This window comes from Nicotiana sylvestris, chromosome 8, assembly GCF_000393655.2.
Source record: "Nicotiana sylvestris chromosome 8, ASM39365v2, whole genome shotgun sequence".
Taxonomy (NCBI): domain Eukaryota; kingdom Viridiplantae; phylum Streptophyta; class Magnoliopsida; order Solanales; family Solanaceae; genus Nicotiana; species Nicotiana sylvestris.
The window spans coordinates 1,867,572-1,892,301 of record NC_091064.1 but is presented as its reverse complement, the minus strand read 5'-3'; the positions used below and the strand labels follow the sequence as shown (position 1 = coordinate 1,892,301).

Here is a 24,730-nt window from a genome sequence, read left to right as displayed (position 1 = left end):
AATTTCGTATTATGATCTTGTCATTATAAAATAACTTGTACCAAAGATCCTCCAATTGTATATTGCATAGAACTTATAGTTTGTTTGGCTAAGCTTCAAAAATTAGCTTATTTTGAAAAATGCATTTTTTCGCAAAAGTATTTTTGGCGGGATCCAATTTGTGTCTGGTTAATTAATTTAAAAAGTAATTTCATGCAGTAATTAGTGTTTGACCAAACTTTTAAAAAGTATTTTTAAGTATATTTTTCTCAAAAATATTTTTCAAAAAAGTAAAAGCTACTTTTCTCTATTTTTCAAAAACTGCTTCTGCTTCTAATTAAAAATATATTCTTCTAAAAGCTTTGGCCGAACAATTCAATTTGTAAAATTTTCTTTTTCGTCCTCGGAAAAGCTTGGCCAAACAAGTTAGAAATTAAGTTGAAAATTTTATAGAAGCTGAGCTAAAAATAAGAAAGAAATCAAGATTTTGAAAAAAAAAATACAAAAAAGTTTTTTTTTTTTGTTTCTTGCACTATATATATGTTATAATAATAATTTTATTACAAGAAACTTTTCTCTATCTGAACAACCGCTCCTTGTGAAAATACAGAGTAGAGAAGAAAAATGATACTGAATTATGCTTCTTCTGCGTTTGTCCAATGGAACAAAACTCCAAAGAAAATGGTATATTTCTCTGCTTCTGCTGCTAATTTAAATACGGAGAAGCTTAGAGAGCAATTAGACCATCTTCACAAGGAAGCACAAACCACAAGAAATAAAGGTATTATTTTGCCTTAATTTTTCTTATCATAAATGGGTTTGTTTGAATTTAGCTTTATGTTATGAAAATTACTTATTTGAGGATTTATGTGTGAGATAATACGAAGTTGGTGTATAAGATATTGTAAAGTTTATACCTTTAATTGATTTCTTCTTTTGGGGTGTTAAATTTAGTGTTGGTCCTGTTTGAATTTGGGATTTATGTTTTGTAAATTACTTAATATGAGTATTTAGATGTGAGATCTTACAAATATAGCTTTGATTGATTTCTACGTTTTGGGTGTTAAATTTTATGGTGTTTTTTTAATGAATTTGGACATTAGAAAAATTGAACTGTCATATAGGGTTCTTGATTCTGCGCTTGCAAGTTTTATAATTTATTAAGAAGTATTATTGAAAAGGTTGACTGCACCTCAAATGTTGTAGTTTAGATAATGTACTTGTGCCTGTAGGAGGTAGCAGAAACCCGATAGAATAGTCCAAGTACGTGCAAGTTCAAACATGGTGTGTAGGATGTTGTAAAGTTTATAGATTGATTGATTTCTATGTTTTGGGTGTTAAGTTTAGTGATGGGGTTTTAATGAATTTGGACATTAGAAAATTGAACTGTCATATAGGGTTCTTGATTCCGCGCTTGCAATTTTTATAATTTATTAGTAAGAAGTAATACTGAAAAGGTTGACTGCACTTCAATGTTGTAATTTAGATAATGTACTTTGTGCTGGTGGGAGATAGCAGGTGGCAGTGGAATAGTCCAAGTACGCGCAAGTTCACCTCAACACCATTGTCGTTTTAAAAAAGTGTTTAGACACAATAAGAACAAGATAAAAGGAAGAGAACGAACAAAAGGTGTCGAATGATGGCTGACTTGTCTTGTCTTTTCGTTTGATTGGCTTACGGATGGAAGGTTCAGACAAGAATTCCTAGGCCGAGTGTTGGGCTTTCGGGATCAAAGAATCTTAAGAATTGCCTCTCTTACTTTCATCTTTGGTTGATGAATTAAGATTGTCCCTCTATCTGAATGAAAGCCCGAGGATCGTGTAGTTGCAGCTCCGGGCACCATCAATTCTCTTACTCCTAGGTGTAGTACCACTTCCCTGGCTTGTTTGGGACTGAGGCGGGATTGTTGTTGTAGGTGTATTACCACTTCTATTCAGGGATAGGAGTAAACACTAGATGGTTCAAGAGCTTCCGCTAACACATCAAACAAGTCTAGATCACCACTTCTCTTAGTAATGGACTTCATTGAATTCCTCTGGAGAAACCACGACACTGGAAAATAGAAAGAATTTCCTTTTGTCTAAAAAATCTTGAAGGAGACGCGACTACATTGAACCTGATCATCTTAAATGGAATGCAAGCAGCAATGATTCAGTGAAGTCCTGTTATCGGCGACTACCAAAAACTGCTAGCACATTGAAACTTGGAATTGGAAGCATATTTGGAGTAAAATTCTGTTCAAATCTTTCAGTTGTTCTGCAGATTTCATTTTCTTAAAGACTTCACAAATTGCAGATGTCCGGCTGCATAGCTGTTTGTAGTATTTTCTTCATGTATGTAGATTTCCTTATTTTTATACTTTTACGGATAATTTTGTTCTTTGTTATGTTTCTTATCTATGTTCTAGGTTTTGTCCCTTATAGATTTTTATGTTTCTTATTATTTCACATGAAAAAGGTAGAAAGCTGAAATGACATGGTTATAACTATTTCGTCTTGGATCACTTTTATTCAATACTGTGTTTCTTTTTCCTTTAATCATTTAGTCATTGATTCGATGGACAGCATAATATTTATTGAACAGTTTTGAGTTCTTACTGATCAGAATCCTGGCTATTCAGCGAATAGTGCAAGATCGAGGCTACTTCGGTTGTCTGAAGCAGCGGAAAAATTTCGGCGACAAGCAGCCGTTAGTATTCAAACTGGAAAGGAGAATGACGCCAGGGAGCTACTTTTTCAAAAGAAGAAGATTATGCAAGCCATGGAGAAGTCAAAGAGCCGCATTGAATTGCTTGATGAACTTGCGGCAAAGCTTAATGAGGTATGGTTGACTATCTTTTAGTTTTCTCCTTTGGGTGGTTGCTTTCCTAAAGCTGAGGAAGTTGTTATGTTATCAAAGATCTAAACTCATTATGACACTTATCAAAAAAATAAAATAAACTAAAATAAAATCATTAGCACACTTCATAGATTCAAATCCCTACTCAACACGGTACCTTAAGGAGAATCCGAAGCTGGTTGCTAGCGGAAGTATTCCTTTCTGCAGGTTTGCCTCTTTCCTCATATGAAAGGGTTTAAAGATTGTGGTCTAGAACCTCATTGGGTGCCTCTATCTGTACAATGTAGTTGATGCAACATCAGATACCAAAAGGCGTTAAACTGATACAATTGTTTCTATCAAAATGGTTTTATGGTGTTGAGTTGTCATAAAAATAACCTGAGATTTTGATAGAACTTCTTAATGCCCCATGTCTTTGATTCTTTGATGGTGATATATGATCATTGATTATAGATATTGGCTGTTCTCGTAAGGTCACAAATTCAACTCTTGTAACAGCTCAACTAAATAACCAAAGGAGAATTATTCATTAATTTATCAGAGAGGGTATTTCTTTAGTTTACTGGATGTTGGTGAAGCAAATGAAATCTGTCATAGAAGATGATACTTTTGAGCTTTGATCAGTAGAACATTTTTAATTTGGAGAAAAAAGTAAGCATTTTTAGTTGTAGCTGATCAAGGATAAGTAATAAGGGAGATTTGTATCCTCGAAAAATACCTTTTAATTGTCTAACTTGCAAACCTTTTGCATCGCAGAGTATCCACAGCACTTTCTCAATTACTGCATTCCTCCTTATTTTCTCCAAAAAATGCTGGAGAGGAGGAAAAGGAAAGTTTAAATAAAGGGGGCATTTATGTCTTCATGTTGGTGCATACACATATAGTTTGGCATGTTACTATTCTAGAATTAATTTTAGAATTATTATGTGGATTGTAGATCCAAAGTCCAAATCAGAAAGTCCCGGGCCTTCTCGAGGAAGTGGTTCATTTCCTTGCCAGTTTTATTATGTGAGGAACTTAGTATGTAGGATCATCCCCAACTTCTAATTTGCTTATATTGGCCGTATATCATCATGCTTTAATTGTAGGGAATATGAACTTAAAAGTTGATTGCTAAATAATTTGTTGCCCGAGCAGTGCAGGGTACTTGAGGATCGCTTGAATCAATATTGATTGATTTAGCATCTGAAATGGTTAGTGTATTATTAATGCAGCACCTAGAAGGTGCTGTCGAAAGTATTTACATAGCGCCAAAAGTATATCCTTTCTATATCTTAGAAGGATTTGATACGAAACGAACACAAAAACACGAATATGGGAAAATAAGACGGAATCAAAGATGGGAGCTACACCCACATCAATTAGAAACTAGAACCAATTAGACTAAGAAAACCTAATTACCTCTCAGAATCAGTAAATTTAGACCCAAAGCTATTTGGATCCTCGAGAGGAATGCTTCCTCTTGCAAATCCAAGGGCAAAAGTGATGAAAAAGCAACAATTAGACCATAATTCCCACAAATCTAATCACTCACAAGCTAAACACTAAAATGCTCAAATTAAAGAAAGCAATTAATATAAACATAAATGCATAAATTCATAAAAGTAAATAAAGGGACTTCATCTCTATCAAGTCATCATTCATCAAGTCTAAGGAAAATGAGGGCTATAGTAGCTAGCTCATAATTACAAAAATATTCTTAATTAACTAAACTAGGGCTAGAAGATGCAATTCTAGTCTTGTTGCTAGTAAGTAGCCATGTCTTTCAATTTTTGTGGCCGCTCCTTGCAAATGGATGTCTTCCTTCACTCTTCAATGTGCTAGATTGCCATCTCTTCTGGATTCTATGAGTTCAATGACTGCTTCGGCATCATTTACATAGCTCCCTTTACGCCAAATCTAAAACAAAAGCAAACAATTTATTCTGATCTTCTGAATAGAATCTTTCTTGATGTACTTGTCCTTATTATATTTTGATTGTTGACAAGAAGAGTGTTTGAAAACTTAAGTAACTCTGAAATCCTTTTGTTCATGCAATGATATGCCTGATGTGGTAGCTGCTTTATTACATCTTATTTGAATATGAGTAGAGAATCCGCAAGTGTCTAGAGTAACAGACAAGGATGCTAAGGCTTCACATCAGCACTTAGCGTAACTTGTTTAGATATTGAACTTGATGTAACTATTGTCAACTTATGTTTTAATGAGCTACTTTTGTTGTAATTTAATCCCAGTATTTACTACTTTTCACAGTACTAAGTGAAGTGTCATTTCTTTCCAAGATGAATAGGTTTCTAATTAAAAAGTTCAGGTGAAAGAGCTACTCCCACTAATCATAGAACTGCATTTTAGTCAAAAGCTTCTTAAATATATATATATTATGCTCCCTTTTCATGACCTCGTCTATTTTCAGGCAATATCTATGAGGGAGAAGCAGTTAATCGGAAATGTTGCTTTTGACCTTGATATTGCTATAGATGATGCCCCAAGTCCTGTTCGAATAGTATCTCCAAAGGATGAAAATCCAGATAATTCAGATGAAAATGAAGACTTTGACCAGGAAACTATAAAATTAGATGATAGCCAAGAATTGCAAGCTCCCAATGATAATAATGCAGAACGTATAACTGATTATGAATTGAAAAATCTCGAGGTATCAACAAGTGGGAACATGTCCAAGGAAGCCGACAAGATCGATAGTTTAAAGGGGGTATCCTCATATGAGGAGTTTTTGGAACATATAGACCAACAACTAAGAGACATTGAAGTAGAGCTTATCACCTTTTTGAGATTTTCATCCTTAATACTTGAAAGCAAAGAGAAACTAGAAAACTCAAAGGTACAGCAAGCACTGGACGTTCTGGAGGGTGTTCATCAGCTTAGAGGGAGGTGATGTATAAGCAGATCCAGAAGCGAGTGAACTTTACTTCTCATTGCTCCACTTTTAGGTGGTTTTGTATATAAACTAGTCTCAAAAATCTGAACTTTTTTGCAGAATTGCAAGCATAGTGCAGAAAAAAGCAGGTGTAAGTTGAAGCTTTCTTTCACTGTATGCAATTCCTGCAGTGGTCGATGCTAAGGCAAAAGTTTAAGTGCGACTTCGGTAAGATCCTGTGCGCTCTCTCAGAAGATCAAGTTGCTGTAAGATAATAAGATATATGCTTCGTGAACAACAGGAGAAAACTACAGCCTTCTTTCAATGGTAGATATGAAATTCATCGTGTTCTTGTGTACTAATATATTTCTGCATTTTACCAGCTCCTTCATTCTCTTTCTCAATTGTATACTCAAGTAATCATATCTCAAGTATCAATTTTGCGTTACTATGTGCTCTATAAGGTGTTTCAATTTTTATAGCTGTATTTTTACCAAGTGTCATCTGATTGTTGGTTAGTGTGCTTCTGTTGCCCAAACAATCTGATCGTTGATTACATTTTGAACGGACAAAGATGAAAATTCTATGCAGAACTTGTGGCAATTTTTTTTTTAACTCATTCAGACAATCCTTAGGTAGTACTTTTATCTAGTATCTAGAAAACAGCATCTAGAAGAATGTACTTCTTTGCCGCTTTTGTTTTTTGGGTTTTTTTTGAGGGGGGGGGGGGGGGGCGCTCAGGCTCCCTCTTTCCTTTTGTTCGTATATAGTTATTCGCCTATTCGCCTGGGAAATTAACTTGTCATCAATCATTCATGCGAGGTCTGCAGTAGTAAGTTTTCAACAGATGCTGATGTACAAGATATCAAACTGATTGCTGATTTACAAGATGTCATCTTTTCTTATTTTCCTCATCTTCTTGAACTTGGACATGATCTACTCTCATTTACTGCAGCAGTAGAATATTACTTGGCACATTTTCTGTGCTCTGAGAACACTATATATGCTGTAACTTTAGTTTAGTTTATAACTCATCCTGTTGCTGATAAAAGCTTGGCAGTTTTTCTCGTGAGAATATGCCGGATAGGACATCTGATTGCAAATATCCTTTAAGGCGGGCTGTTTGCCAGTCTGATTGAAGTTGGAAAGCATAAAAAAGGTGCAAAACATTGTCATTGGATAAACTTTATCAGTGTATTCAGGCAGGAAACTGATATGATTTTTCAGTCATCAATTGGTTTCTATATCCACATTCAGGTTATTCATAGTAAATGTAGGTTACCTCTGTGCTTATGTTGCCCAAACAATTTGATGATATGTTATAAACCTTGTTTAATCTCTTACTGATTACTATCTTCTTCAAATTCTGTAGAGTACTATTCCATGTTATACTCTCAATTTTTTTATATCCTTACTGATACTATGCCTATGTCTACCTGAACTTTCTTACAATATTTTCTAGTTCTGTGTCAATTTGAATTTGCCATATGGCAAGTATAGTGAAGAAGATAGAACTGAATAAGATTATGTAAGCTGTACTTATGTGAACCTTGCATTGAGCATATCACTTTTACCATTTAACAAAGTAAATAATACCTTGAAAAAATTCGACACAAAGTAATAGGGTTTTTCCCCCTTAAACATGCACCTTTCTTTTTAAATAATAAAGTTAGATCAAAGCTCAGCAGTCTGAAGAATATGTACAAAAATGATACGAGGAAAGGGATAAAACTAGTCATTAGCTGGGGGGAAAATGGCCAGAGTGCACTGATGATATTTTTCTCTTTTGGCCTGGCCTGTATGTACATATTCTATCAGACCTGAAAAAAAAAGAAACATATACATCTAAAGAAAAAAACTCAGGGCACTTCAGGCAGCATTAGTCAAGCTCTTTCCTAAACCCCCGCGAGCGCCCCCAGCAACTGATTCATCCTTGCAATTCCCGCTTGTATTTGTAGTCTGACTAACACACCTGCACCTAAGGCAAATGAACCTCGCAGGAACAGCATCCAGGTCGGGTATGCCCGCACATCTGGTATGCTGCCAAACACCGCAGACATCACAAGCCAACATCCTCTCCCCATCATCATCCTTTGCTCCACAGAAGCAATCTACTGTCCATCTCTCAACTCCCCTTTCCATTCTATACCTGCTCAGTGCATTTTTCCCAAGGAACTTTCCTCGGACTGTGACAAACTCAGCAGATCCTAAAAGGAGTTTGACCTGAGTAGCTTCTTTCAGCCCGCTGTACCCAACTAACTCATCAGCTTGGAATCTTCTAAACATCAAGTATACATCTTGAAATGTCCTCGTTGCCTCCGCTTTCAAGTCAGAAATCGTAGCATCCGAGGGCAGAATCATTAATTCTGGAGGAGGATTTCTGGAATGCACATCAGAATGTTCCATGATATCCACCTCACATAACAGCTGGATAGAATCTGATTTTGGGATAGGCAAGAATCTCTCGGGTTGATATTCTTTCATAAATTGCTTGCAATCAAGAACAATTCTAGCGGAGCGAACTGCAAGTTCCCTTTTGGTTAAAGGAATATGATTTAACATTGTCTGCGGGTTTAGCATGCACTCATACAAGTACTTCAAATCTCGACGCAGATGTTCCTCAGATGGGAAGTTTGGAGTGCAAGGCAATCTGTTCCCATTTGTATTCACATTAACCATTGGGTTGCCACGCTCAAGTTTATACTCCATAGCGCCGGATCCATTAACACAGCGGGCATTGACAACCATCCCATCGGCTGCCTGTTTCCCATTGAGTTCCTTTAAGCAATAATCAAGTAGTTCCGGAGGTCCAGCTTTACAGACCGCACCTCTAAGAGCACGCCAGCTGACCCAATTAGACCCAGAGACAGCTCGTAGTACTCTAAACATTGCTTCTTCAACACGTAAAACATCATTACTGGTCCAAGCACATAAGACCTTGGACTTGGAGTCGCAAAGTTTGCGCTTCTTATAAGTGGAATTGTCATCAGCCCCCAATGCAGATTTGCGGGCATCACGAATTGAACTAGTCAAGAAAACAAACAGGTCTCTAATATTTACAAGTTCACCTTCCGACAAGGATTGATAAAACGAAATCAAATCCTGCAAACGGGTTCGAGGTTTCCTTCCTTGAGATAAAAATATGGTCAAGGGCAGAGAAGAAAGGTTCTCTACAGCTTGTTTATAAGCATTTTGAGTCAAACCAAAGCTACCAGCTCCAAACTGATAACCCCATTCACCATACCAGGGATGACCTTTTGTAAGGCAATGTAGCAGACGTAATTCCAAACCATACTTCTTTGAAACATCCATTACACTGATTTTTCTAGCTCCAATAACTTTACAAAGTCGATCCCAGAAATTCATTATATTGTTCCCAGAAAGCAACCTGGAGCCACCTTCTCTGCCATTTACCCTGAGAAGATGCCCATAGCCATTGGAATGGATCACAGCATGCAGAAGATGACTGTTATCTTCCAACTGATGGTACATCCAATCTTCAACATCTTCTGTAGTCATAACATGATTGCACGATTTGCACCTAGACTCAGATAAGTGAAGAGCTTCACCACAGCCGGCACAAGGCTTGTTATAACCGCCGATTGAATTTCCGTCTGACTTGATAATAAAGTGGAAACGCTTTGCACAAACTGGATTACTGCTCCAACCAACGACTCGGCATTGGTCGCAATAAACGGATCTAGATCTGGCGACGTCTTCTTCGATTACATCGAGGCAGACGATTGCCGGAGAAGAGTCCTCGTCGCCGTCGTCGTTGGTGAGGTCGCCGACGCGGAAGAGGATCTGCCACGTCAGCAGGTGAGGAAACAGCGACGAAGGCGGCGGTAAGAGCGCGTGCTTCGACAAAAAAGCCTTTACCGTCGTCCTGAACGGTTCGCTACTACCACCGCCGATACTGCCGACGTCGGGGAACGTGAGAAAGTCGTTGAGGTCCGCCGTGACTCTCCTCTTCAACCGCTTCATAGGCCTTCCATTCATTACCACCATTCTTGTCGTACTCCCCTGATCTCCGCGCGTGTCACCCAGATCTCGGCGCGTGACGTCGGTTTATCAGATCTGCGAAAGAGCGTGACGATGATGGAAAACAGATCTATAGAAATAGAGGAGGGAAAAGTCTAAGGAACGTTTGTTTCGGAGTGAGAAATTAGGGTTTGGTAAGTTTTTTTTGGGGCTTTTCTGTATTTTTATATTTATTTTGTTTTCTCTAATTTCGCAGAAAAATAGGAAAAATATTCTAAAGGCGGTGTAAAAAGGAAGCTGGACTATTTCGGGTGAAGAAATTAAGTATTATGAAGTGACTGAAATACCCTTAATGTAGGTTTCTTGTTGGAGAAGACAGCGAGGTTGAGATGAAATGACAGGTGTGCCCTTTGCTTTTTGAATGGTGAAGGGACGTGCGTAAAGTAATGCTCACTCTTGGTTCTTTTTCTATTCATGTTTTCGCGGAATTAAGGATAAAATCAGCGTATACATTACTCTCTCGGAGCCTATTTGTAGGATTATATTGGATTTTTTATTATTGTTTGTCGTTATACTTTGGAACATTAATTAAGTACTCTCTTCGGTCAACAATAAATAATTTTTTTGCATTTTTTTTTGTGTGCCAAAATATCTGATTTTTTCAGATTTCAAGAATGATTTAATTATTTTTTCCTACATTGCCTTTGGAGTAAGTAATATTGGAGTATGTGTTAAAGAGTGTTTATGTGAAAAGATAGTAAATATTAATATGATCAATTTCATTGCTAATTAGTGTTAAAAGATGAATTTCTTAATTTGTGTGAAAACAACCAAAAAATGATTTATTGTGGACCGGAGGGAGTATATTATAGACTATAATTAACTTTTACTTCTCAAATTCTTGCAACACATTAATTGAGTATATTATTGACTATATTAATAGCCCGTTTGGCCAAACTGCAAAAATCAGCTTATTTTGAGAAGTGTTTTTTTCAAAAGTGCTTTTCTCAAAAGTACTTTGGGTGAGAAGCAGTTTGTGTTTGACTAATTAGTTTGAAAAACACTTCTGAGCAGCAATTAGTGTTTGACCAAGCTTTAAAAAACTGCTTCTAAGTGTATTTTTCTCAAAAGTGCTTCTCAAAAAAGTAATTTTGGAGAGAAGCTACTTTTTTCTGCTTCTCCAAAACTGCTTCTGCTTCTCCTCAAAAACACTTTTTTTTCCTTCCAGAAGTTTGGCCAAACACCTCAAATTGAGGCCAAAAGTGCTTTTGGCCAAAAATAAGTTTGGCCAAACAGGCTATAACTTTTTCTTCTTCTCAAATTCATACAACTTGTTAGGATGGTTATTATGTATTGTTTCACAATGTATCGTATCATATTATATAGAATTGTATAGTATTGTTTTGATGACTACAACGTTTGAGTAGATTGTATCATTTTCCATTGTTTCATAATTTTACACACCAATAATTTGAAGAATAAATTTATATATAAAGATAAAGCATGATACGAGGTAGAGTTGTTAAGAAAAGAATAAGGTAAAATATAATTATTATTAAGGACAAAATGAGAGGAAGAAAAATAAGGTAATAACACGATCACACCAAATCAGTCATTATATAAAATGAAACATTTCACCGTTACATAAAGACCAATTTAGCAATATGATATAATAGAATTTAAATAATAATCAAAACATTATATTTAAAGTAACAATACAATATAATAGGTAACAACCATCCAAACAAGTTGTCACTCATAGAAAGTTGTAAAGACTTTTTGAAAATCAATTAAAACCTTTGGAAAGAAAAGATTAATAACTCCTTAAATTTTGAAAAAAATAAATTATTTTGGATCAAATAGAAAATACTAAAAAAATCAAATAAAAAGGAATGGAGGGAGTAGGGATTATCCAATATGTACTACATCCGGCAATTCAATTGAAAATTGATGCAGATTCTCTCAAGATGGTTATACTTCATTCTTTATTCGAGGAATAATCTACCTATTTGTGCAGAAAATTGGCATATGAAAATGTCAGTGGTGCATTCTCCAATAGGCAATGGATTTCTAGTAGCTATTGTTTTTTATAACCGTGATGTTCGGACTAGCTTGCGCGCACCTCGACTAATTTCACGGGGTACCTGCCACCTCCCACCTGCAACAGATACCGGGTAACTATATCCACCAAAACTTGGATAGATGGGAAGAAATCACTTAGGGGTCGTTTGGTACGTGCATAAGAGTAATGCTGAATAGGATGTATTAATAATGTGATATTAGTTATATTTGCATTAGTTATGTTAACATATTTCTTTTCCATTGTTTGGTTTGATGTATTAAAGCATTGCACAATTTTTGAAAAAAGTGTGTGTTTACAAAAATACCCTCATAACCAGTCTATCTCTTTATCTTTTTAAAAGAAACATTTGTTGAGAAATATTTTTATATGAAAAAGGTTCGAAAAAGATATTTAATTTGTCTACCTATATGGTAGTATAGAGGTGAATATTTATTTATAAAAAAAGAAATGAAATACGCTAAATATTTATTTATTTAATAGGGGTATAATTTTATTTTCCACTTTCTTGAATTATTTCAAACATGCATTAATATAATACTCCCTCCGGTCCAAAATAAGTAATTTTTTGGTTGTTTTCACACATATTAAGAAAGTCACCTTTTAACATTAATTCGCAATGAAATTGATCATATTAACCTTCATTATATCTTCACATAAACACTCCTAATACATACTCCAACATTAATTACTCCAAGGGCAATGTAGGAAAAAAATAATTAATTCATTCTTGAAATCTGAAAAAATCACTTATTTTGGACCACAAGAAAAAAGCCAAAAATCACTTATTTTGGACCAAAGAGAGTAACATATTTTAAACAAGCATAAATTTTGAAGGGCAATTTTGTCTTTAACTAAACTAATGTATGCATTAAAACTCATTGCATTGTTAATACCATGATTTCTTATGCATTAGTTATGCATATAATAATACCAAATAGGGTGCATAACTAATGCATAAGTTTAAAAGGCGTACCAAACAAGATATTATTAATACACAACGTTAATGCATGCATTATTTTATCTAATGCATCCTACCAAATGACCCCTTAGTGTTTTTTTGCCTCCGTTGGATTTAAACTCGAGACCTCATAATTCTCACTTACTTCATTGACCACCAGGCCACGCACCCTTGGGTGTGAATTTCTAGTAGCTATTATGTAGTATGTCTAGTCATCTCTCTAGTTTTAGAGGTCGCATGTTAATTTAATAACAAAGGGTGTCACTGCACCGATGTCAAGTTGTAACAACATATGTTGCTCGAACTCTTCAAAATATTGTTAGATGTATGTCGGATGCTCCAAAAGCAATGGATTCTTGGAGGATACAACACGGGTGCCGCAACACTTTTAGAGTGTCCGGCGCAACATATGTAAAAACTAACCTGTCAATACAGTTAAGAAGCATGGTGTTTCTTTTCCCCCTTTTACCACTAGTGACAACAAACAAAATCTTTCCCAAGTTCTCATCATGATGCAGTATTTAGACAAAAAATGTTAGGATCAACTAATTAAGACATATTTATCTCCATCTGATAATAAACCTGTAGCACCGGCTGGCATCTTAGCTTCTGAAGCATCCTTTCGAACCTGAGCATGCGATTCAGCTTCGTGCTGGAACATCTTGACGAGTTCTTGTAACTCTAGTCTTCTAACCTCGACCTGCTCCTCCATTACTGGTTTTTTCAATCCAAGATAGATCAATCCAATAGCTATCAACACAGCTCCTAGCAAGACAAGAGCGAGCGAGAAGAAGGCAAATGCATATGGGGAACCCCCATTTCCAGGAATTCCATCCACATTTATCCCAAAGAGCCCGGTGATAATAGAAAGAACAAGTCCACAGCCTCCAAATACACCTAGATTATGTTGGACACGAAGGCTCTGATCCTGAAGTTAAAGAGGTTCAGAGTAAAAGCTCAATAGGTGTACATGAAAGTTACTGTTTAATAAAGATGAATACTCCTAATACACGTCAGGAAATGACTGATATGTCCAGAGCAGAAATGAAGGGCAGGGCAACCCGGTGCACTAAGCTCTCGCTATGCGCGGGGTCCGGGGAAGGGCCGGACCACAAGGATCTATTATACGCAGCCTTACCCTGCATTTCAAGAGGCTATTTCCACGGCTTGAACCAATGACCTCCTGGTCACATGGCAGCAACTTTACCAGCAATGCCAAGGCTCCCCTTCGCCAGAGCAGAAATGAAGAAAACCATTAAAATACTTTTTTTTATTTTGGTTCTTTTATTTCTTGGGTCTGTTGGTCTAGCAAATGTACTCAAGAGCAAAGTTTAAGTCGGGTGATACACTGATATTTCATCATCTCACTGTTTTATGAAGCTATAGTAAATCTCTAGTATTGATATTTCTATGAAGTAATAACACCACATGGAAACAGCTTCATTACGAAGCTGCATATGAAAAAAAAAGTGAATTAAAGCCATGATGGTTAAAGAGAAATATTTATATAGTCTATTCTTAAAAGAAAAAAAAGATTTATATAGTCTAAAAAATCGAGTTTTTGAACTTCAAACTAAAGAAATTTCTGAAATTGTGAATTATTCAAAAAGTTAATTGCATGAAGAGAATCATATTGCAGTTGATACGTCAATGCAGAAGTTCTAGCTGATAATAAACTCAATGTCGTGCATAAAGATTGATGTTAGACACATGTCACATATTAATCTGTCATGGAAGTATGAATAGAATGATTTAGTGAATAAACTTAGAAGCATGTAAACAATATAAAAGACATACTAATGGTTGCTAAATGGTGGATACAGATAGTATTTATTAAGATTCTATTCTTTTTTCTTCTTTTCAGAAACTAAATAGCGATTATATCTTAATTTTGTTATGAATTACCCTATTTTCAACTCAACAATTAAAGTCTTACCACAAAGTATTCTATATATACATATAAAACATATTTTACTTGTATATTCCAGACCGTACAAGCCTCAAGTTAGCTCTGCCATTGAGTGTACTGTCCCCAACTCCCCACAAAGCCATAATTCCCTGATCCACCAATCCAGTAAATGATATCAGTTATGAGAAGAATGTATAGACGTTTCACCACTCAAACTAGTATCGTTTATTCACGTCGTCTCCCATTACATTTCTTATTTTAATATGCCCCTTTATACGTCAGTGGTGCCACTCATAACTTATTCCCGTAATTACTCTCTTCCAATGCGTACCTATTACGCTACGTGACTTAATAGTGGTGCCACTCATAACTTATTCCTGTACCGCTTACCCCATGTGACGTTCATTCCAAGGGAACCTGACACCAGTTTTACTGGCTACCCACATAGATATTATAACTCAAGAATATATATATGTAGACAATTTGTCGAAAATAAACCATCTAGATGTGATTGTTCTGCATCATCATTTTGATTTTTGAATGATAACATTAAACTGATACAGGATATAGCTAATTAATTCGACATAATCAGGCTCATTTACCACAAGTTAAATAAAATAGACAAGTTGTGCCATGGAACTTTCAACTTTAATCACATATTTGGAATATAATTTTTGTAGTATTTGGAATAGAATTTTCAAAAAAAAATAAAATAATATTTGGAATAGAACTTTATCATATGCGAACAAATATGGCACCTGTAACCATGCGCGGACGGTACTCTGCATGACATCCTGAATTGTAAATAAGCGGCCACGAACCGCTTCTTGCTCTTCAATCATCTGTCTTGTACTTTTTAGTATTCCTTGAAGCAAACTCCTTACAGCATTTCCCCTCAGATGTTGGAGAAGCTCGACTACAATCTCCTCTCTTGCATGTAAAGACCATTTTACCCGTATAACCTTGACGGAAAAGAGAGCATATTGGTTCAAGTCTGACACATAACATGCTTTTAAACAGTAGGCTGAAATACAAAATCCTCTCAAAGATAAAAAGGAAGTTCATAGATATTCCTATACCATGAATAAATCAAGGGAACTAGTAGAGAAGACCTGAATGACATGTATAGTGTTAGAATTATTTTCAAATGTTTAAATTGTCTTTGTTGTACTTTTCACCACCAATCAAAGTGTTATGCTAAGACTCAGGAGGAAGAGTCTCACAGAGCGACGAGCTTTCTTAGAATGTAAAATCAGTTGCTTTTCTACATTTCTCTTATTCTAATTGGATTTGGCATCAACTGGAATAAGCACGGTTTTTATGCTTTGAGGGATCAATTTCCTGCAACCATGAAACTAAAGGTACCTGTGTTGAAAGCCTTCTAATTTCTTGATTCAAAATTATACTGAACAAGTGCATATCTTCATAGGTTCTCCTGTTCAACAGGGTTTACTTCATAAGTCAATAATGGAAGTGAGTAACTAAACCAAGTGCTATGTACTTTTCGTTTCGTTGCAAAAACAGTCCATAGACATGAGAGCGAAAACCTGTTCATGAACTTTAGTTCAGCTTCATCAGCTGCCCCAAAAATATACTTCCGAAATAACCTAAAACAAATGCATATTAGATAGTTGAAGAAAATCTACAATCATAAATTCCAAGCAACTTTAATCCAAAGTGAGGAAATTATAGGTAATTCAGCTGTGAACCATAAATGCAGAGTCTAAAGCAATCGATAAATTTCTATAGCGCCTGCGACAAATTCAAGCAATAAAGAGTAAATTTTACAATTTTTAATAAAGTTAAGCAGCATCAAATGTAAAGGTCAAAGAGAGTAGTTGGATGGAACAGAAGCAAACAAATGACATTGTACTAAGTATAAAAATTAAAATAAATCTTTCAATAAATAGAAAAACCAAAACTGTCACTGTCTAGCAGTGCATTAAAACGTCCACCTACAATTGTTTTTGTGTGTGTAAGAACGTCCACCTACAAATTAAACAAGTACAAATAAGGTTATGTCATGAACATGTTTGCTCGGATGGTACTTGTTCCCATCGAAAGCACTCCTATTTACTCTGGATAACTTGTATTTGCTGAATATGTTTAATATAATTGATACCATCTAAAGAAAGAAAAAGAACAAGAGATGGAGAAACATCAAAAGGTGACACGAAGCCAGCAAGAAGATGCAATTTGTTAAAATCAAGCGGAACTTGCAAGAAGTGAAACAGTATTAAGAAAAGAAATATGTGCAGATTAACTAAAGCAACAGTTAAATGGTGGAAAACCTTTAAATTAAGAAGAAACAAAAGAAGAAAATTGAATAACCAAAAAAACCAAAAGGAAAAGATAATTGTAATAGTGATCACAAAAGAAGAAAATTGAATAACCAAAAAAACCAAAAGGAAAAGATAATTGTAATAGTGATCCTTAAAAGGGAACCTATGCCAAAAGAGTTACAAACCAAAAAAAAAACAAGAAATACAGAAAAATCATTTTTTGTAGAGTCAAAGCTATTACGCTGATCAATAATATCTCCCTTTTCAACCGGCTTCAAGCTTTTTATATTGGAAATGGAATATAATATGGTTTGAAATCAGATGAATTCAATAGATTTTGGCAAATAGCAATACAATGAACATGAGGTCGTTGGTTTGCTAGAACATGCAGTCAGAACAAGTGGGTATATTTTAACATAATGAGATCTGAAACACAATAGAACATGAAACAAGGGAAAATTGACACCTGTCATCCCACCGGGCCAGGCGACAAGTTAGGAGTGCTACAACCTCATGAATTGTTCGTGGGACATTACAAGAGCCCGCAGCGAGTAGCTCCTACGCACCACATCATTAAACTATGAGAAATCTATAATTAAACAGTCCAAGCATTAAACTGTCTCCACTCTCCAGTAATGTCAAACAGATGATAGACAGAAGGATAGCTTGCTCATTGACAAACCTGAACTTCTGCAATACCTAACACGTTGATATTTGATGCAGATCCTTTAACATGCAATGCAGTTAACAAGAAATTGTGTGCTTGCCATGATCGTAAAACAACTGGTATATCATCTTCTTCAATAAAAGGATCACCAACTGACTGCCCCAAGAGCTCAAATAGTAGTCCACCAGCAACTCTAACCGGCACCTGAGCCCAACACCGCAAGAAGTGAAAGGTTATAGAAGCTCAAATCTGTGGACACTAGTTTTCACATGGAAATATAATAATCATCGTAATTCAGATATAATTATTTAAACATTAAATCCTTTAATGATTTATCACGGATTCCTCCTTCAATTCAACCAGAAATATTGAATTTCCTATTACAAACTCTCATGTATTTAGGCTAATAGAACTTTTAGGTCCAAATTTAAACCTCAACTAAGAGCCAAAATATTTAAATAAACGTTTAGAAAAAGCAAAAAGCTGTCTGTCATAGCTCGATTTTTCCTTCTTTTTCCTCCATAGTTTTTTGTTCGAAATATACTCTTTTTATATCATTGTTCTTAGCAGAGTTCACAAAAATAAAATTGGCACGAATAAAAGGAGATCCATGAACACCTCGGACACAACATAACGAACTCTTGTGGTATGATGCTTTCTAAGTTGATAGAGGCACTGGCTTTTAATGATGTTCTTAAGAAATAAGCTACCATAATATGAGCTAGGTTTTGGGATAGAGTTAGGCCCAGGATCCATTTTCTCAACATGATATTAGAAACTCATCTTTTTATTTACTCAATGTTAGGTCTCATCTATGTTATATTGCACATGCTCCAAATGTCCGGTCCTAGGCGTGAGAAGGGGTGTTAGAATATCCCAAATTGGTTGAAGGAATGAGTTATTGCCTCCTTAAATGGTCTTAGGAATCCTTAACTTATGAGCTAGTTTTAAGAGTTGAGTTACGTGCGAGATCCATAAACATGGTATTAGAGTCAGACCCATCTCTATTCTTTGTTTACCCAATGTTCGGCCCCCAAGTTATATTGTCCACGCTCCAGAGTGTCCAACTCTGGCTTAAGGAATGAGCTTAGGGAATGAGTTGTTTATTTTCTTATATGGCCTTGGTCGATCCTCACATCATGAGCTAGCTTTTGAGGTTCAGCTCAAGGTTCATTTTCTCAAAAAAGTCAAACTGTGGAGAGAAAATGGTCTACAAAATCAAATGACTGGTTGCCAGGTTAAAAGACAGAATATCTAACCTCAATGTTCTTAAAGACCGGTGTTGGACCACTTTAAGCATGCCATTTAGCAAAGATAAGATCCCATTACGGACTGTCTACATTCGTTCCTCCCCTATTAACCCCGTTGTTATGTCATAAGGAGCCATATATACATGTAATATGTATACATCGGGCTTGTCTAAGCATATTTTGGTTCTTATTCTGAGCAGCCTCTAGAAGGCCTAGAAGCAGAAGTGGCTGGTCAGTGATATATTTTATAAGATAAAACACCATTACCTGCATTTCTTCTTTCCAAGATCTTCAAAGTTATCAAGATCAGATGCTTCTCTAGGTCATTTTAAGGACCAATAGTGTACCTCCTGAGGTAGTTTTAATCCTCATAAAGTTCTACATACTAAAAATTAAAAGGAAGGAAAATTACCAGAGTATCCTGGCAGATTATGCAATAGGTTAGATATCATGTTGCTATTAGGAGCAAAAAGAAGGTTTAATCTTCCCAAAGTTGTTAGCAGTATAGCATGCTCGAGTGTAAACTTATACAAGCGAAATACCTCATAGAGAAGGTGCTTCATACGTTCACTAATCAGCTTGCTTTCATCTCGCAAGGCAATACTTATGGCAGGATGTAGCCACTGAGCATTGTTCAACCATGCATTGACGAAAGGGTGACCGGCAGCTACATGACACCACCAAGTTGGTCCAACCGGGCGTTCCCAGTATGGAGCTGCAACATCTGCTACAGTGACATCATCTTCCTCATCGGTAAGCTCAACAGGCTGAGAGGCCCAATCAGTATCAACATGCACTGTCTGAAGCAGCTCAGATATTCTAGCCCAGCCTATTGGTATCCAGTAATTACCAGAAGACCTTTCTCGGGGATTATAAGGATAATCTTGTTGATAACCTTGGACATGCGGGTTCTCAATGTCAACATATCCAGACTCTGTATAATAAGGTTCTATAAACTGATCCTTGTCGACATCTTGGGGTGAGGAATAACTCGCTCGACTTTTAGATAGTGGTGGCTTTTTAGGTTCCCTGGCAGCATAATGTCGTGCAGAGTGATTTTTAAAAGTGGATCTTGATTCATTTGTCTTCCGTTGGCCACGGACAAATTCAAAGGCACAAAGCAGGCCATCTGTCCATAACTCACTTCCCAGCGTGACATCTCTGGACAGTTGCTGTTTATGATTCTCTTGGTTCTTCATGCCATTGTTCATTTCTGCACTCTCATGAGTAACACTACTCATTTCGCTCCCCCTTTTAGTTTCAGCTTAGCAAGCATTCCTGAAATACTCAGCAATAGATGGACTAGTCTGAAAAAGGTCACAAAATAAAGGAAGACAACAACGATAGAATCATAGATTATCAGCATTATTTGAGGATTGCAAGTTAACATTTTGCCTAGACCAGATTATGTTTGTAATGTAATCTCATGAAAAACCATTTTAACAAAAAATTAGAGTTACTCCAATTATCCAATCGATTCGAGCAACAATAGGTAATACCATTATGTCATAAAAACTAAAGGTATACTAAGACCAAAGGAACTAATGTTGCTGATATGAAAGCTAAGTTGCTCGGACTCGGGTGGGGGCATCCGATACGGGCACGGATCCTGGTGTCGAATTCGGCAAAATCCAAATTTTGAGATTCAGGGGTGCGGATTCAGGTATGGATACGAGTGCGGGGGTTCGGCTAAAAAAATTCAAAATTAGAAAAAAATAGAGCTATAAAGAGAAAAAGAAAGCCATTCAAGGCCTTCCACCAACTCTCTTTCTATATCGCTGCTACTGTCTACCAGAAGTCCGAACTCAGAACACGCCCCCTTGAATTCTTGGTTTTTCTGAAACACAAAGCAGCAAATATGAGACAAAAGTACTACAATATTGAAGGTATGCCATTTCCCATGTGTTAAATATGTTTCATTTTTAATTTTGAGAAATCAAAATCTCAAATTCCCCCCAAATTTTTCGATTGACTCAGGTAAAAGTATCCAAAGTTAGTTGACCGAATCCGAGACGTATCCCGCTCCCGCTCCCATCCGTGTCGAGATGAGTGCGGCACCAAAAACGAAGAGTCCGCACAACTTAGTATGAAAGATACAATTTATCACTCCTTCAATACCAACTAAAGATATATACAAGTACCAAAGGAACTAATGCCGCTGATAGGAAAGTCAAAGGCTGTACACCCACTTATAATTCTACCACTTCAATTCAACGAAAAACAGGATGAAATTATAAAAGATTCCATCTCCCCCAAGTATCACTGGTGGTGACTAGAGCAGCAGCAAATGATGGTAATTCTTGTTCATAATAAGCCGATAAACAGCAGGAATAACATATTCAGGAGGTATCACTTATGGTAGAAGTTATGCACAAAACTTCATGCACTAATTATTCATCAACACTCTCGATGATTGTCACAAAATGGTGTATAACCAATATTAGAATTAGCATTATGGGAAGAAGAATGGTTTTCAGCAGGTAACTCGTACCAAATTGTGGTATTATCTTTTTACCGAAACTCAGACTGAATATGCATGAATGAGACACATTCACCAAAAGTTACATAATTTGTGCTTTTAAGGGTCATGTATAGTAGTTCAGCCAGAAATCCACTGAAGTAGTACACTTTTTTTTTTTGGATACATAAGAAAATTTATGAAATGGTGAGAATTAATCCACTGAAGAAGTACACTTCGAGAGTGTATCGTGCATTCAACAGTTAAAGGTACATTCCTAGACACATGTTTTACAAGGCATAACAATGACTGAACAGAGAAAAGAACCAATGAAGGGAAATATTTTTCTTGAAAAAGTCATTTCTGGTGTTACAGAAAAATGTTTTCCAAAGGAAAAAAAAATTCCACAGAAAGGGAAAAATTGTCCCTCATTTATGAGGGGATTTTATCTTCTTTACAATAATCCCAACTCCTAAATCCCTACATGTCACTTGCTCTAAGCCTCTAACCAACACATACACATTAGTATCAAACTATAACACTTAAAAAAAATCATAAAACCTCTTTTCAAGGCGCCTCAATACCAAACAAGTAGAGATTAGCTATATGAATCCTCATAGACCATGTTCCGCATTTAAACTCATCTTAAACCAACATTATACAACATAAAACCAAAAATGAAAAGTATTAGACATTCTCTACAGGCATACGAATCACTAATAGGGCTAAAAGACTCCTAGAAAGCATAGCACTTAATGTAAAATTCCGCCATAGCGCACGTCGGAGGTCCAAGTCCGGATAAAGGAGAAGGGTTGAAGTCAGCGGCGGCGAAACTAGGAATTTCCTCAAGCGCGTTCAAACTTGAAAGAAGGAAAGAAGTGAAAAATTCTGCGACAAAGGGTGTTCTCTATATATTATACCTCTAAAAACTAATATTTTACCTATATATCCAGCGTAAGTTTTCGACGAATTGACCACCCTTTAAGACATGTAGCTTCGCCCCTGGGCTGGCAGCTAGCGTAAAACTACGCAATTCATGATGAATTTGCTGATAATATCATCAATCTTTCATAAATTGTACATTCTCCAAACATGCTTCGCTATATAAATCGCAATAAACGTTTAGGAGAACTTACGAGTAGCGAGGGTGAAGAGTGATTGGCCCCAGATGAAGAATTTGTCCCTTGAATTCCAGAATTTTCCTGTAAACTTCCCTCATATATTCCTCCGTTTCTTCTATACATGCCAAACTGCCGCAATCTGCTGAGGCTGACTGAAACCCAGCGCCCACCGATCACTAATCAATTCAAAGCGCCTCGCCCTCAATTTTATCAACAAAAACGAGTATCTAAATAATACTTTTTTTATATTATTTAAATATTTTTTACGGGTGAAAATCATTTTACCTCCCACAAGCTTAGTTTAAAAATCAAACTCACCTCCAACTTTGAACAATTATCATTTTCATCCATTGGTCCTAAGCAATATTTATTTTACCCTTAATATTTTCAACTCTATATACTATTTTATATTATTTAAATATTTTTTAATATAGGTATTTATTAGTATTATATCTTATTATATAATTTAATCTAAGTTCACTAACAATATATAACTAAAATGTATTGCTAAAATATAATTTAATCTTACTATTTTATATTATTTAAATAACTATATTATAAATTTATTACAAAATATATTGATACTTTATTATTATATAAATTAAAATACATATAATGTATGTCGATCTGTGTGTGATTTTAAGTTTTACTATTTTTATTATTCTCTATGTTTATATAAATTTTTGAGTTTGATTGTCATTACTAGATTTTTTTAAAATTATAATTAAAGTTCATGTAAAGTGTAAATAAATATTTCTGCAAATTTATTTATAAAATTTACCTCTATTTTACGCCCATTATTTTTTTAATTACCCGCATTGTATAATTTATAAAATTTTCACTTTCTTTTATCCTCAATTTTGTAAATAGATTGAGTTTTGATTGTTATTAATAAGATTACCGATACGAGTAAATTATTTATTGTAATTTTTTTCTCATTTTTTTCATTATTGACCATCATTAACTTATATGCTTGACTACTACTTCTCACTTTTTGTGGTTTCGAATTTTTTTTAATTTGTCTATAGGTAAGTCGATAATATAAATTAAAATAAAAAATGTCATTATATTAAAGAATAAAAATAAGCGATAAAAATTGTAGAGAGCAAAATAGGCATTTTAAGAAGTTACCTTTGGCATGAGAAGTAGAATGATAATTGTTCAAAGTTGGAGGATGAGTTTGATTTTCAAAACAAACTTGGGGGATGTAAATGATTTTCACCCTATTTTAAGATATTGTTATATTATTTAAGTTGACTATATTTTTTCAAATACTTTAAAAAAAAATTTACACATATAAGGAGGTGTGAGTAGTTGGCTTTGGCGGGTATGAGAAGAGGTAGAGGACCTAAGAAGTATTGGGGAGAGGAGATCAGGTGCGACATGATGCGACTTCAGATTTTCGAGGACATGACCCTTGATAAGAAGGTGTGGAGGTCGAGCATTAAGGTTGAAGGTTCGGAGATAGTTGAGCATTTTTCTACTTTGTACTAGGGTGCGAGGCTAATCTGATAGTGTTTTGTCCTAGACTGCTAGTGGTTCATGTTGTGTTCGTACTATTTTTTGTTTTCATAGTATCGTAACTTTTTTACTGGTTATTGTTATTTCTTTCCCATATATTTTTTGGTCCTTACGATGCTGGTATTATCTTTCTAGCTTCTGTTGATGTTACTGATCTATTGTGTCTTTTCGTCTTCTTGAGTCGAGGGTGTAAGCACGTGATTTTTGCCCTATATGAGAATTACTCCCAAAAAATTCAAAATAAAATGATTTTCCTTGGTGTGCAATTTTGAGAATTTTTGTGACATTTTTGGATAATTATTTGTATTTGTCTGTGCATGTTTATTTGTTAAATTAATAAAAATACAAAAATATGTCGCATTTTGCATGTAGGATTTTATTCTACAATTGTTAGTAATTAAGTTTGTTTTACAAAAATTAAAAATTACAAAAAATAGGCATCTTTTGCATTTTTAGCATTTAATGTCCAATTATACAATTTTATGCTTAATTATTACATAATTGTGTGTTAATTATTATTGGGAGTTAATTTGCGCTTTTATAACTTAATTTAGTTCTTAATAATAATTTAAGAATTTTTAGAATTTAGTTTTAGAAAAATAAAAGAAGAAAAGAGAGCAAAAATACAAAAAAATCGGAATTGGGCTCCTCTTCTAATTCAAGCTACAAGCCCAAAAATACCCAACCTTCCCCATGACCCGGTCCATCTCTGCACGGGTCGACCCGGTCCGCCCCATAACCCCAATACCTAACCCCTCTTCATTTTTCATTTTTCCCAAAACAAAAATTAAAAAAAAACCTAAAAACC

General features: G+C 35.4%; 3 protein-coding genes across 10 annotated transcripts; 1 reads left to right on the top strand and 2 right to left on the bottom strand.

Annotated features, from left to right (window-relative positions):
* The first annotated feature begins 543 nt into the window (after positions 1-543).
* On the top strand, positions 544-7,113 carry LOC104232423 (uncharacterized). 6 transcript variants are annotated; one of them, XR_712332.2, is made up of 5 exons: positions 544-760; positions 2,600-2,799; positions 5,231-5,706; positions 5,813-5,920; positions 6,745-7,113. XR_712332.2 is itself a non-coding variant. In XM_009785629.2 (4 exons), the coding sequence occupies exons 1-4, from the start codon at positions 604-606 to the stop codon at positions 5,850-5,852; spliced, it is 873 nt and encodes a 290-aa protein (XP_009783931.1). In that variant the 5' UTR covers positions 544-603; the 3' UTR covers positions 5,853-6,140. The 6 variants fall into 6 exon arrangements, 3 of the variants coding, with proteins under 3 accessions (XP_009783931.1, XP_009783933.1, XP_009783932.1); XR_712331.2 differs by having other exon boundaries at positions 6,523-7,113; XR_011401405.1 differs by having other exon boundaries at positions 5,231-5,733; positions 6,523-7,113.
* Positions 7,114-7,313: 200 nt separating this feature from the next.
* Positions 7,314-9,909, bottom strand: LOC104232424 (PHD finger protein At1g33420). Its single transcript, XM_009785632.2, has one exon. It carries the CDS (start codon positions 9,698-9,700, stop codon positions 7,562-7,564), a length of 2,139 nt encoding a protein of 712 aa, XP_009783934.1. The 5' UTR covers positions 9,701-9,909; the 3' UTR covers positions 7,314-7,561.
* Positions 9,910-13,009: 3,100 nt separating this feature from the next.
* Positions 13,010-22,611, bottom strand: LOC104232422 (uncharacterized). Of its 3 annotated transcripts, none has more exons than XM_009785625.2 (9): positions 22,417-22,608; positions 19,365-20,100; positions 17,588-17,776; positions 17,372-17,463; positions 16,171-16,230; positions 15,989-16,058; positions 15,382-15,585; positions 14,710-14,772; positions 13,010-13,642 (listed from the first exon to the last, which is right to left on the bottom strand). In XM_009785625.2, exons 2-9 carry the CDS (start codon positions 20,061-20,063, stop codon positions 13,256-13,258), a joined length of 1,764 nt encoding a protein of 587 aa, XP_009783927.1. In that variant the 5' UTR covers positions 20,064-20,100; positions 22,417-22,608; the 3' UTR covers positions 13,010-13,255. The 3 variants fall into 3 exon arrangements, with proteins under 3 accessions (XP_009783927.1, XP_009783929.1, XP_009783930.1); XM_009785628.2 differs by having other exon boundaries at positions 13,472-13,642; positions 14,690-14,772; XM_009785627.2 differs by lacking the exon at positions 14,710-14,772 and having other exon boundaries at positions 22,417-22,611.
* Positions 22,612-24,730: the final 2,119 nt, after the last annotated feature.